This window comes from Cygnus olor, chromosome 22 (assembly GCF_009769625.2).
Source record: "Cygnus olor isolate bCygOlo1 chromosome 22, bCygOlo1.pri.v2, whole genome shotgun sequence".
Taxonomy (NCBI): Eukaryota; Metazoa; Chordata; class Aves; order Anseriformes; family Anatidae; genus Cygnus; species Cygnus olor.
Window position 1 is genome coordinate 190891 of NC_049190.1, and position 14258 is coordinate 205148.

Sequence of the window (14258 nt, forward strand, 5' to 3'; positions counted from 1 at the left end):
TACCCCCTTTCTTATCTACAGTGCAAGAAATGGTCTTCAATTTTCCTCTCACTAAAACTGTATATTACTTCCATCACCTACAGCAGCTATTGATGTTAAAAGTTCTTTCCCTTTTCCCACCATAAAAGAATTTTTATGGTAATTTGCAATGCCATATAAATGAAAAAAGCTTGGCAAAACCTGGCTAATACAGGAAGATAACTTGTGACCCATACCAGAATCCAACAGCAAGCATGTGTTAGTAATGAAAAATACACATTCTTGAAAAAGAAGCATGAAAAATTATTTCAATAATTTTATTGTGTGCATCTACATATGATATATTGTTGAAGAGGTCACTGGAGAACCTGCAAAGCAAGAAGTCCCAAATCAGACCACCAGTTCAAAGCAAACCAGCACAAACAACCTGGAAGCTCCGCCTAAACAAGGCCACTCAGTCACAGCACGCTCTGACAACAAGGGAAGCACGCACCCACCTGCCCTACAGCTCACAAAGACAGGAGAGTGCACACTGCTTTCCCCCCATGGTAGGCAATACGGACAAAACAGCAAATTGCTCTTTAATTCTGGAGAACTGCTGTTTCCGGTAACGCTACCCTAGAAGTGACTCGGAGTGCAAGCAACATCCTCTGAACAGACTGGAGAAATGGCCAGTCCCGATCAACGTGGAACTGTGCATCCCAGCATCCCACCACTGCTGCACATAGCTGTTAGCTGCTGACACAGTAAAACCCAGCACCTTAACGGAGCCCATGGTCTCACCTTCCTATGCATCCTCCCCCGCAGCAGGCGCATCTCCACCTTTTGTGTTTCTAGTGTAGATCACTTGGGCTCGGTGCTTGGACACGAGTTTGATCAAACCTGTGAAAGAAGACGATTGAGTGCACATCTACTAGGGGTTGCTGGGAATCTTGTGCTGCCCTGGGCGATTCTAAAGCAGTGGGCCAAAAGATACGCAATAGGAAATACTACCAGGGTACCCAATACCTCACGTTAAAGGCACTTACACATGTGATATTAACCCAATAACCACAGGTTCCACTAAAAAAGAATTTGAGTGTTAACAGCACTTTGTTACTAACACATGTATGCAGGGCTTTCGTTCAAGCCCAGGAGCAGCTGCATTGCAGCCTATCCCTCTGACATTACTTCCTTTGTACAGCCTTATTACTAAACACAGCAGAGTCCACTCCTTAGTTTGGTGCGCCTTTAAAATACAAGCTGAGGCAGTGGCTTTTAAAAACGCATGCCAATTTGCATATTTCATGTGGAGCACAAAATCTTGTAGGTCAGCCATTGGAAGGAAAAAAACACAACTTCTAATTCAAGCAGCTTGGTGTTTTGTCAGGGTTTTGAGTGCTTACCTTTGCTGAGCAGTTCTTGGAGAGCAGCCCTAGCCAAAGAACCTCGAATCTTCAGTCTTTCTGAGACAACTGCTGGTGTGATGAGCTTGTAATTGGGTACTTCTTTACACAGCTTGTCATAGGTGGCCTTGTCAAACAGGACGAGATTGTTCAACTTGTCTCTCACTTTCCCCTTGGACCACTTCTACTTGAAGAGAAAAAACACAAAAGCACTAAGCCATCTTCTGAGCAGTAACAAAAGACTGAGCTTTAGAACGTTTTAAGAAATGCACCCTCAAACAGGTCCGTATCACGCCGCAGACCAGAGGAGTGATGACACGCACACGTTGCAGAGAACACCTCCGGAACCTCCACAGGACGCAGGTAACGCCCGCTTTCGCTCAGGTTTAACACCATCCCCTGCGCCTTACCGCCGGACGGACAGCCAGCCCCCCAGTGACCCGGCGGAACCCCCCCCCCGGCCTCACGCTGCTCGCAGCGGGGCCGCGCCGCGGGGGGGGGCGGGGGGCCTCAAGGAGCCCCGGTACGGCCCCGTCACGGCCCCGCCGCCCCCCCGTCGGGCCCCGCAGGCCCCCACCTTCTTCTTGGCCTTGCCGCCGGACTTGTTGACAGGGTCCTTGTCCTTCTTGGCGGACTTGCCCGCGTCCTTCTTCTTCTTGTCGTCCTTGGGCGGCTGCGAGAGTAGAGCAGAGGCGGAACGGTGAGCAGCGGGGTCGAGGCACCGCCGCCCGGCGTCCCCCCCCCCGCCGGACCCCCGACCTCCCCCCGCGGCCCCCCGGCCCCCGCCGCGCTCACCATGCTGCGGCTGCGGCTGCGGCTGCTGCTGCTCCCAAGATGGCGGCGGCGAAAGGAAGCGGCGGGCGCGAGGCGGCCGCGAGGCCCCGGCGGGGCGGGCGGGGCGAGGCGGGCGTCACTTCCGCGGGCGGCGCCATGGCGATCTTCAGCGTGTACGTGGTGAACAAGGCGGGTGGCCTCATCTACCAGCTGGACCACTACGTGCCGCGCAGCGACACCGAGAAGACCTTCAGCTTCCCGCTCGACCTCGTCCTGCGCCCGCGCGACGAGCGCGTCGTCGTCGCCTTCGGGCAGCGCGACGGCATCCGCGGTGCGCTGCGGGCGGCGGCCGGGCCGGGGGGGCCGTGCCGGGCCGGGGGGGCGCTGAGTCGGGCCGGGCCGTGCCGAGCCGTGCCCGCTCACGCCGCTCTCCCCGCAGTGGGCCACGCCGTGCTCGCCATCAACGGCGCCGAGGTCAGCGGGCGCTGCACGGCCGACGGCAAGGACGTGCTGGAGTTCCTGAGCAACCCCGCCAACTACCCGGTGTCCATCCGCTTCGGCCGCCACCGCCTCTCCTCCAACGAGAAGCTGATGCTGGCCTCCATGTTCCACTCGTGAGCCGGGGCGGGGCGGCGGGGCCGGGGGGCGCGGTGGGGAGGGCGGCGGTGCTGAGCGCCGTGTCCCCGCAGGCTGTTCGCCATCGGGTCGCAGCTCTCCCCCGAGGTGGGCAGCTCCGGCATCGAGATGCTGGAGACCGACACCTTCAAGCTGCACTGCTTCCAGACGCTGACAGGTACCGGTGCGCCCCTGCTGCTCCGCGGGGCTGCCTCGCGGCCCGACCTCCCTAACGCCGGTCTTTGTGCCTCCAGGGATCAAATTCGTAGTGCTCGCTGACCCCAGGCAAGCTGGGATAGACTCCCTTCTTCGCAAGATCTATGAGATTTACTCCGACTTCGCTCTGAAGAATCCTTTCTACTCCCTGGAGATGCCAATCAGGTAAGGAAGAAGCCCGTTTTTAATAGTGCACCCTCAGCCCCTCTGCAAGTTCGACCTGGGCAGTAACAAATGCTGACACGGGCCTTCAGTAACAAAGCAGCACGCTGCAGGTACGTGACACTGATCTGCGCTTTGTCCAGTGCTGTTCTTCTGGAGAAATGGGAGATGCTTTTCCTTGGTATAATCTCTGCAGTCCTAACATAGCCCCAGAACCCGCAGGAGAAGCTTTAACTTTACTTGACAACCAAACCAAGGATTGACAGCAGTCAGGTTGCTGGCTCTTGACTGACAGAATCTCTCCTTGAAGGATGCCAAGCCAGTGTAGAGATACTGTCTTTCTTAGCTTGTTCTATAAGTAAAGCCCCCCCCCCCCTTATTTTTCTGAATATTTCAGATGTGAATTGTTTGATCAGAACTTGAAGCTTGCTTTGGAGGTAGCAGAGAAAGCTGGATCGTTTGGACCTGGATCATAGAAAACATGTTGCTTGTTGCCCAGATTCCTTTCTCTAAAGAGCGGGGCCTTCTTCCCTGGCAAACCTCTCCTAGATCTTCCTCTTCCACAGCAGAGACCACATATTCCCAAACAGGCTTTGTATCTGCCAAGATAATGTTCTGGCCCATTCACAAAATTTACCTTAAACAATTTATTACTACTGTTTACTTCCGGGCCACAGAATCTTCTTCTGTTGCAGCTCCACTACCCTTGAGTATGAAAGGTATGGTATAGGCTCTGTGGCCCTACTGCAGTCAATTGTTCCCTTTCCTTTCATAATTGTATATATGTATTTTTCCTGTATAGCTCTAACTTATGATTTTACTAAGGGTTTCTGTGTAGAAGTAATAAACATTCCTTAGAGAGGTGGATGGCTACTTGTTATCTGTTAAAGGGTAAATTGGTGCCAGTACCACCTCATGAGGGTAAACTGTTTTAGACAGTTCTGCTTTCACCATTCTCCACAAGACAAACAGAGCCCTTATGACACTGCTCCATTTTTATTTCACAGATAGTAGAAGATCATGTAATTAAGTACAAAATGTAATTTGCTTCCATTATTTTAATTAAGACTGACCATCTACTCTTGCAACCGAGCTGTTCAGCAAAGTACATGTGGTTCTTCAGGAGCTGAACTCCCCTTTTCCAGTACCCCAAATCAATACATCTTTCTGGGGAAAATGCAAGGATATTCCACAAAATCCTGGTTAAAAACTTGAGTCTACTTATTGCCAAAAGTGGGGGGTTGGACAGATCAGTGCTGCCTGCTGTCAGCGATATTTCTGCTCAGGCCTTCTCTCTGAGATAGCTCAAGCCCTTACCCACAGCCATAAGAGATGCAGTTTTTGCCTGAAAACATTCTATGCTACACATCTTTTGCTGATAAAATACAAGCCAATACTAGAAATAGTAGCTATCATAAAACCCAGCTGCAGAAGATGTGTGCCAGTGGCAGCTGCTGTTGCAATGCCTGCTGCAGAGTCAGTTTTTCTAGCAGCTTGCAGAGCACACTCTGCAAATCAGACTTGGCAGCAGCTCCTACTTTGCAAATCATTAACACTGTACACAGAAATCACACTGGGCAGGCTCAGTTCAACAGAAGGAGCTTCTCTAAATGCTTTCCCCTGAACTACCAACAATTTCTTGGAAACTTACCTATTTCTAAGTGCTGAGGAGAATCGCATCACAGCACTACATTAGTGTTCCACTTGTCCAGAGCATAACAACACCCTAGCTTATATAAAACAATCCTGGGTAAAGCTGTGAAGCTGTACTGTAATAATTATTCACTGGTCTTGTCATGGTTCCAGGGTTCCATGGTTCCAGAGACAGCAGAGAGCTCACACCCAAGTCAACTAAGACAGCCGCATTTACAGCAGCTGCAAAGGATGAATGAATGTAGAAATGGTGCATGTCAGTGTCCCTGAACAACAAGGCTAAATTAACAGTTAATGGTTAAGACCAACAATAAGGACAAAACTAAACGTGACAGCACCTGAAACAAGCCAGTCATTTTACAGCACTTTCAGTTGAGTAGCTCGGGCTGTGAAACCTGCCTGCTTCACCAATAGTGCTGTAAAAAGGTCATACAGTACAATCACTGCACATGTGAACTGGCTGAATTATCACATCTCAAGGGATAAAGCAATCAGCAGGAACCTTGTGCCTTCAGGCACATGAAAGCAAATGAGAAGTTGACACATTTTTATGTAGGTTGCAGCAATAGTTAAACTCACTCCTAGGCCAGTTAAATAAAAAACAAATATAATTTGTGTCAGCACAGGAGCATCCTTTTCACCAAGCAGCTTATCCTCAGTCAGCCTTCCTGGGAATTCGGCCCATTTTGGTGCGGATGTTCCGCAGTAAGAAGAAAGCCACGGTGCTACCAGTGCAGGTGATTTCAGCCACCCAGAAGGCTGTGGCCCAGCTGTAGTGTTTGGCGATGGTACTGAAGGGTAGTCCAGCCAGAAAGCCCCCAACTGTAAGGAAAAGAAACAGAAAACTAGCAACGCTCAAGCGTCTCAATTTTATCTGTTGATACTTTTTTTTTGAAGTTTTAAAAATTCCTCAGGCCCAAAAGTACATGACAAAAACCCATCACATACACCAGCAAACATCTTTGGGACTTCCAACTCCATTATGTCTGTTTGTTAGATGCCTTGCCATGATCGGTAACTTGGCACCTAAGGTCACACCGTGCTTCATCAAGAACAAACATTGGTAGTGTTCATTTTCTGGGGAAAAGGGAAACGTGCATGACTCACCGTTGGCCATAAGAGCCACAATGGCATGAGAGGTGCCACAGAGGTTGGCAGGGGCACTTTCGTTGGCTATCACCCCAAACAGAGCGATCGGCCCATACGAGGAGAACCCAAACACAGCTCCCAGAGTCAGTATCCACAGCTGTCAAAACAAGCAAGATCAGAAATGGGATCTTTGCATCTTACCACTGTCAGTCAGCAACTACATAGATTCTATACAGAGTAAAAGGAAGAGATTTTGAGATTTTCCAGCTGACACCAGTTCCCTGGCCTGCAGACAGGAGAGCTCAAGCCGGTGACAGACCCCATGTACCTACAGCTCAGCTGCATCTCCAGCACGCCAGAGTTAGCCAGTGCGAAATTTCCTCTCCTGCAGTTCAGCCCCTAAGCCGTGTACACGACATGCGCCAGTTTGCAAGAAAGAACCAGAACATAGAAGAAAGATGGGCAACCGGCCTGCGAAATGACAGAGGAGAGCTGTGAATCAGCTCACTTTTAAAAATGAATCAGGAGACACCTGACTAAAAAAAGCCATTCTCATTTTAGATGCAAGCAACTGATCAGAGGATCTTTATTTGTGACAAGCCACTAGTTGGTAACTTCTATGTTACTAAACTAAAACAGCAAACAAAAACAAAAAGCAAAACAGTAACAAAAAAACAAAACCAACAGTTTCAACTTCAGTGTCAGCTTACACTGAAAAATTCTGAGCCAGGTAGTTTTTTAATTACTTGTGAAAGGACAACAAAGGATAAGTAACTCTACCATCTCAAGATTATAGCATGCTTTATACTTTATGAACAATAAAAGCCATTTCAAGATGCCCAGGAGGGATTAAGTACCACCTTACTTTCCAGATGGGGAACAGAGTTAGGAAAGAACTTGCCAAATTTATGCAGAACAGCACCTCCAGGAGCAGGATCACTCATTCTGAGCATGCTCATAAAATCCCTTAACAATCCTCAGAGCTTTTTACATAAAATTTTTAAATAAAGTTTTGAATTTACACTTTCTACAGTAAATTAGTGCAATCAACTGGTTATAAGAAAGGTATCTTCTACAAAACTTAGAGTAATCTTCTCAATGCCCTGGTTCTAAGGTCTGTAGTACTAACCAACCTTTCAGGACTGGAAAAAGGCATATCAGTGAAAGCAGAAACAGGCAGAGGAAGAAAGAAATGCAAGGCAGAAACCTCATGTTCTTTTAGGCCTGTAAGATCAGCTAGAGGTTGCAAGGCTACAGTCCAGAAGTGATTTTCCTGAGGAAGAAAAGAGTAAAACGCAGAAAATAAATTTCAGTTATTTAGCAGTCATTAGGACAGATGCAAATCACGTCTATACTATAGCCAGTAATGCAGACTACCCAAGCCAATTTAGGCAGCAGCAGTCCAACACAGACTGTGCTAGCCCGTTTCTCTCTAGCGCAAAGAAAGAAAATGCACATTGACAGTTCTTGGGAAGGGTGAAGAAAACTGTCATGCTTCCTATCATCAAATTCTTCACCATTAAAGGGCTATTCCTAGAATTTACGTGCACTTTCTGCCTCATGAAAACTTTACCACTTACAAATAGTCAGAATGCAAATACATCATTTCTTGGCATTTGATTTTAAAATTGAAATGCAAATGATACGGTTCTCTGTACAGCTTTTTCACCAAGCTCACTGTTCCTGCAGTTTCCTACACAGACGTGTATCGCTCTTCCCTTCCTTATCAAAACTGGTAGCCACACTGCACCCAGAGCAACTGTTTGAGTTACAATGCTTTTTAGAAAGACTGCCAGCTAGTTTTAATGCTGAGAATCAATATGACAGATGCCTCTTCCAAAATGTAAACACATTCATTATTACTAACCAGACTCCTATTTCTAGGCTGACTTGAGACTCCAGGATGCTATCACATTTTTCCCTACTAAGCTTCAAAGCTTCATTTATCAAAAGCTGTAAGCAACGTTAAGTTTGAATTCTTGCTGATCAACCCAGCAAAATCACCCTATGTTTCCCTGCAGAGGCAGTTCTTACAACACAATGTTATAACATAGGCAAAAATTACCCAAAGTTACTCTCTGCCAAAATTATTTTTTTTAAATCTTTTTCCTATTACTGGTTTACACCTCTCAACCATTGTCCTCTACACAAACATTTCCATTTATTTATGATACTATTTTACATGACAGAAGAGGTATGGAAATCTTATTGAAAATACAGAAGTAAAAGAATTAAAGAGGCTGAAGCAGTGAGGCAAGTGCAGAACTCAAAGTTAGTTTTGATTGAATTTATGCAACTGGTTAGAATTCAAACCAGCAGTCAGATCAAACTCCTTTGAAAAGGGGAGCTTCTCATTCCGTGCTGACTACCAATCAGCACCTGGTCAGCCTTTTAAGCCCCCAAAAACTAACCCTGCCATTCTACCACGTTTGTGAGGTTCTCCTCAAACCATGAAGCAGCAGCCCCCTCCCATGTCTGCACCCTGCACACAGCTGCAAGGGTGCTTGGCTGTACCTGCCTGCCGACCCGAGACACAACTGGTGTGCATGGATTACCTTGGGAGAATCGCCTGTGACTGTTACCCGGAAAAGAAACATGGATACACACATCCCTGCCATCATGGAAAGCAGCAGCGTGTGCCGAGGATTCCCATAGTTTGACAGACCGACCTGTAACACAGGAAGAAAAACTGAGAGTCAGAGCCTGGAAGGACTCTTTCCAATTTATATTCATAGTAGCTAATGCCATCCACACAGTCCAGTCAGAAACACAGGTGGCACATCAAAAGCACATCTTTTAGTGAGACTTCTGATTTTGGTTTAAGAAGAATCCACTGAACTAAAAAGGAAGCTTTTACAGTGATGAATGATACTTCTCTGCTATCAGTTGTGCCCTCTTTCTACCCTGAATTTGACTTCAGATCCCACCACTGGATTTTAATTATTTCTTCCAGACAGAAGACAACTATCAACAACCACATCTGTCTTTCAACGTGGAAATTTGGAGTTTACAGAAAAAAAAAGTAAATAGAACAGATGAAACATCTTAAATCTCCCATCACAGAGGAGTATTTTGATCCCTAATAATATTGGCACACACATTTCCCCAAAACTTTTAGGATATTCGGCAGTTGTTCTAGTGCACATAGCCGAACTGGATACAGGCCTACTTCTCTCAGTTGTGTCCTGCAGTGGCGACGCCACTCTTACTGCACCTGCTGAACACCTTGGTTAAGCTGTTGAGATGGGTTGTGTCCCTCCCAGCCTACCTCTCCGTGAAGGGAAAGACATGGGTTAATCAAGAATGGTCTGAGTTTCAAAAGTCCCATGTCAAAGCAGTGTAGTTTAGGCACAAAAGTGCATCCAAAAGAAGAGCTTGGGAAGACAGAAGAAAGAAACACGACACTGAGAATGGATATTTTCTAGCATGAAGTAGCAACTCCCTACTTGCGCGTTTTGGTTATCCTGAATCTCCAAGGCAACATAAATGAGTGCACAAGGGGAACATTCTGCTCCGCTGCTGATGAAGGTATTAGAGAGGGGAAAAGGTCATCTTTAGGCATTCGCAACAGAAGGCAAACACAAACTTAAAATTCTGAAGATGCTGAAATTGGCACTATGTTAACTGCCCAGCACATCCGAGGGTCCACATTACTTACTCTTGCTACTGCTCTGTCAGAAAGGTATCCAGCAGCAATGCTTCCCACCAGGCCCCCAATCTCCAAGGCACTCATATAGGAACTACCTAGAACATAGGTGAAGCAAAGAACACTCTGTCAGGTCTGGTCACAACCGCAGAGTTGCTGTGCTTCAGACCATGCTCAACTGCTGTCAGCTCACTGTGAGTTTCAGGCATCTCTGCTGGACAAGATCCTCCAGTTCATCCTTGGGCAGGAATACCAGGCTGCCAGTCCCAGCAGGGCCCTGGCACAAGACAGCACTGAGGCATTCAACACATGCAGTAACTTCTATCAGCATGTTATTTCAACACCTGCGTGTCCAAGCAGACAGGTAGGAGGTAGGTGAACAAGTCAATTGGAAGTGTACGGGTCCTTTTGCTGTACCCAGTCAAGCTCTCTGCAACACCTTCCAAATTGCAGCCCCATTTAAAAATGCAACTTTGCATCTTACCCACAAGCATAGATTGTCCCCTCTCCTGGATCAGGAAAAGCTGTCCCCAGTCAGTACAGCATGTTTTCACTCCAAAAACAACCAGGTAGCCTGTTGAGAGCACCCAAAGGTATGGCGAGAGGAGCAGCTCTGTCAAAGTGCTATTGTCGCTAGAAGAACCTGTAAGGAACATCAGGAGGAGCCTTACTCTTACAGCTACTGACCCACACCGACTCAGTGACAGCACAGAAAACTGTGCAAGCAAGATTCATGCATGAGAACATCCTTAAAGGGGAAGATACTCAAAGCAACTGCTAGTGAATGGCTTCACCTTCCCCTTGTCCTGGTTCTGTAGTGATTTCAGAATCTTCTCTGTCAATTTATGCCATATTCATTAAAGATTTCAAAAACAATAATCAAAATGCTACGCCCGGGAATTTTCTGTATTATGATTGCCAGTAAAGACAGGAAGATTGTGAATTCTTAATCAATGATAATTAAAAATATATGTTTTTCCAGATTTTTTTGCTAACAATTTTAAGCACAGCATACGAAAGACACTATGTATACCCAAGGAACGATGCCGACTTTTAAGTTGTACCTTGATTTTTGCATCAAGTCCTCCAAAAATACCTACAAAACCACTCTGTCCCCAAAGACCACTCTGGGGAAACAATATTGTTTTCTTACAAAAGAGGTGGAGTCTAACAGCACAGACATCACAGGACAGTATGGATGATAGGATGAGTTTCCACTAACCTTTAAAATTCTACAGCAAACCTGTGTTGCAATTCTCCTCTACCTGTTCTGCTTTCAGAGAAGCATCATACTCAGTGGTCTGAACAAACATTTACTAACCAGATGTCCTAGGTTAGGACAGAAAACACTGAGCAGAGTCCACCACAAGCCAGGGGTCAAGAGAACCCATGGAGGGGTGAGGGGAGAACTACTTGTCCTCTGGCAACACAGAAGAAAGGCTTAAGGAGCCCCTGCCTGCTGCTACATTTTTTCCTCTCTGTCCAGTACCCCCCAAGAATATTCAGCCCGCAGCATGTGCTGCATGAGCCCCAGAATATTCAGCCCCAAGAAAACCAGGGTGGTACTCTTAATATGAGGACTTAATACAGGTAGGGAGATGAAACGGCCATTAGCATCTCGGCAACAGGTCTGGCATTGGTAGACCGAAGAACAGAACTAAGTGGTGGTCAGACTCTTCCTCTGCTCTGCTGCACGTCACTTTGACAGTTTCAGAAGCCTAAATACTGGCCCCCAACTACAAACTGTAGTTTTGTGTATGTTTGTGTTTGTTTTTTTTTTTTCAATATATATATATGTATCTTTTTGTGTTTTAGTTACAAATCATGTTATTTTATATATATAAATATATATATATAAGAGAAACTAAAGCAAACACACGTTTATATTTTATGTATGATTTCTAACTAAAAACAACAGCTCAGTAGTTACCAGAATAAAGCTGCTGAAAACGATCCCTTATACATATCCTGCTGAGCAATAATTTCAGGAAGAAAGGTCTGAGAGCTCAATCCACTGAGAATGACATATTTGTACCAGAACACAGACAGAAGGTACTGCACCATCTCATATGGCTGCACACTTACAACGAAGTCTAATGCTCACCTTTCTTTCCTTTCTTGGTTCCTTGTTCAATGTTGGGTAGCCCAACATCCGATGGCTCATTTTTAATCAGGACAAGGCAAACAAAAGAGACAACCACGCAGATGAAGCCAGAGAAGGACAAAGTCATGCGCCAATCGTAGTTGAGAGACACAAGAGCAGCAACAATGGGGCCTAAGCCTCCAGCCAAGTTCATGCTTGTAGACAGGATTGCCCACCAAGTCCCAAACTGGGAAGGCTCAAACCACTGTGCAACAACAAAAAAAAATGGTGTAAGGTCTGAGAAAGAATATTATGAATACGATGTTGCACCTGAAAATCTGCAATGAAGTCCCATAATGAGGGTTCTGGGAAACTCGAACACAGATCTACAGTACCAAATAAAGTGAGAGCCAACTCTTCTCTACCTTAGTCATGCAGAAAACTCCAAATGTTACACGAGTGTCAGTCATGGGAGCTTGACAGGTGTTCGTACCATGAGCCAACTCAGGATTATTTCCATTTCCATGAAACTGAGACATGGGATGGGAGAGAGTGCACAGTTCTGCATACTCACTTGATAGCAGCAGCGTCCGCCTGGAAATGTCTGCTGGCACAGTACCACAAATAGATAAGCAGAGAGTCGCAGGGTAACTTAAGGACTTGCTGTTGCATTAAGTATTAGGCACGATCAGTTCTTTACTGCGTTGTGCACTCAGAGCCAGAACCATTTGGATGGTTGTTGTCGACAAAAAAAGTCTGAGATCTACATTCACAAACATCTTCAGAAAATACTATGTGTGTTTCCATCATTCAAGAACTTCCATTCTGTGTACACAACCATCTCTGATAGTCCTTTTCTTGCCAGCTCTTCTAGCTTGTCGAATTAGATGCCACGCAGAAGGGGAACATGGTTGTTCATCACCTCCTTTCCCACAAGTACATGCATTCCTGGATTTTATATCTTTCTAAAAATCTTGCATTCACATTACCAGATCACAAGGAAATTTCTAAGTAGGATGGAAAGTACACAGATCTTTCCTTTGCATCACTTTCTCTATTCCCACTAAACCAAGCTGCCTGAGTGCTCCTAGTAGAATTCAGAAGCGTCAAGGTTTGCACACAGAGCTAACTAAACTCCTTCCCCTCCATCGTAAAGCAGAAAACAACGTGTTCCAATTAGATTGTCAGAAAAAACAAATGCACGCAGCTTAGAGGCTTGACTCATACTGCTTCTTCATATGCTGTTGTTGTTCTACCTGAACAGGCTGCAAATTATAGTGCCCAAGTTCACTGAGAGTACAGATACAGTACTGTTTATCGCTCCCTTGCCCAGCAGGGAACAACAAAGAGATGAGGAGACCTCCATTTTCATGCTTTAAAAACTCAGTCCCAACGAATGACGTTTTCTATAACGGAGAAAGTCTGCTACCGGTGGACACTGGGCATCAAACTTAGTTTGAGCCAAGACACCTACAGGATAGGACTAACAAACTCTCTCATTTTCAATGGGGAGGGGAAAAAAAAAAAGCACAGCTAGTGGTTTCGACCTCCTTGGCTTGAAGGAGGCAGGAACAGGTGTGAATTCTTCTGAATTGAGAGCAACTATTCCTGCAACACCTGTAACAGACCTGCCGCTGGGTGAGCTTAAAACAAGAGCTGTGACGTTTCTGACGTTTTTCGGTAAATACTTACCTTCCGCAGTATCTTCCCACAGGGCGGCCACCCGAGCCCCTGGGCCAGCCCGTTGAGAAACCAGAGCCCGGCAAAGGCCGTCACGGTGGAGCTCCAGGAGAAGACCACGTTGACCAGACCCACCATCAGGAGGCCGGACGAGAAGAGCCACCGCGCGCTCATCTGGTCCGAGAGGACGCCGCTGACGAACTTGCTGACGGCGTAGGCTGCGGACTGGCTGCTGGTGATGAGCCCTGCAGCGAGGCACAGGCCGGGGGCGGGCGGCTCGCCGCGAACCGGGCACACCGCGGCCCCGCCGCTCCCGGGCCCCGGCCCCGCGCCGCCCCGGGCACTCACCCAGCTCGTCCTTGCCCAGCGGCACCTCGGCCATGACGGCGGGCATGACGAAGGAGAAGGTTTTCCGGTTGAAGTAGTACAGCGTGTACCCCACGAACATCGCCGTGAAGATCACCGCCCGGTACCGTCCGTACCCGCCGCCCGCCATCCCGCCGCGCTGCCGGGGCGCTGCCGCGCCGGGCCGGGGCGGGGCGCTCAACGGCCCGGCCCCGCCAGCCCAGCGGCCGGGGCAGCCCGCGGCACCAGCGGCGGCTCCAGCGGCACACAACGCGCCGCGCCGCCAGCCCCGGCCCGCCCCCGGCCCCGGCCCCGTTCCGCCCGCCGAGCGCGGACTCCGGCACCGCCCGAAGGTCGCCGCGGCGCAGGCCGCGCCCCGCCGCCCGCCCCCGCTCCTCGCCCCGCAGCGCCCAGCAGCGCCGGGCCCGCTCGCAGCTCCCGCAGCGCGGCCGCGGGCCTCGGCCCGAGTCGCGGAGGAGGGCTCGGCCTTAGAGGCGCGTTCCTCGCGTACTGCTGGGGCCGGCGCTCGGTGGCGCTGGGCACCGCAGCAAAGCCTAAAAAGCTGGAGGCCTCTATGTCATCTGGCAGCTGAGAGCACCCCGTGGATGAGGGGGCCGAGCCTGGGGCCGGG

At 48.1% G+C, this 14258-nt stretch overlaps 3 protein-coding genes across 5 annotated transcripts; 1 reads left to right on the top strand and 2 right to left on the bottom strand.

Moving 5' to 3' along the window:
- Window positions 1-766: 766 nt before the first annotated feature.
- On the bottom strand, window positions 767-2162 carry RPS25 (ribosomal protein S25). The gene is made up of 4 exons (XM_040534497.1): window positions 2124-2162; window positions 1942-2037; window positions 1365-1548; window positions 767-861 (listed from the first exon to the last, which is right to left on the bottom strand). Exons 1-4 carry the CDS (start codon window positions 2160-2162, stop codon window positions 767-769), a joined length of 414 nt encoding a protein of 137 aa, XP_040390431.1.
- On the top strand, window positions 1365-3992 carry TRAPPC4 (trafficking protein particle complex subunit 4). Of its 2 annotated transcripts, none has more exons than XM_040534456.1 (7): window positions 1365-1548; window positions 1942-2038; window positions 2167-2469; window positions 2578-2752; window positions 2828-2931; window positions 3008-3134; window positions 3529-3992. In XM_040534456.1, exons 3-7 carry the CDS (start codon window positions 2199-2201, stop codon window positions 3605-3607), a joined length of 756 nt encoding a protein of 251 aa, XP_040390390.1. In that variant the 5' UTR covers window positions 1365-1548; window positions 1942-2038; window positions 2167-2198; the 3' UTR covers window positions 3608-3992. The 2 variants fall into 2 exon arrangements, with proteins under 2 accessions (XP_040390390.1, XP_040390391.1); XM_040534457.1 differs by having other exon boundaries at window positions 2578-2743.
- A 119-nt stretch (window positions 3993-4111) lies between these two features.
- SLC37A4 (solute carrier family 37 member 4) lies at window positions 4112-13825 on the bottom strand. Of its 2 annotated transcripts, XM_040534449.1 has the most exons (9): window positions 13631-13825; window positions 13295-13527; window positions 11624-11867; window positions 10004-10162; window positions 9532-9617; window positions 8429-8542; window positions 7081-7146; window positions 5892-6030; window positions 4112-5606 (listed from the first exon to the last, which is right to left on the bottom strand). In XM_040534449.1, the coding sequence occupies exons 1-9, from the start codon at window positions 13776-13778 to the stop codon at window positions 5440-5442; spliced, it is 1356 nt and encodes a 451-aa protein (XP_040390383.1). In that variant the 5' UTR covers window positions 13779-13825; the 3' UTR covers window positions 4112-5439. The 2 variants fall into 2 exon arrangements, with proteins under 2 accessions (XP_040390383.1, XP_040390384.1); XM_040534450.1 differs by lacking the exon at window positions 7081-7146.
- Between the last annotated feature and the right edge of the window lie 433 nt (window positions 13826-14258).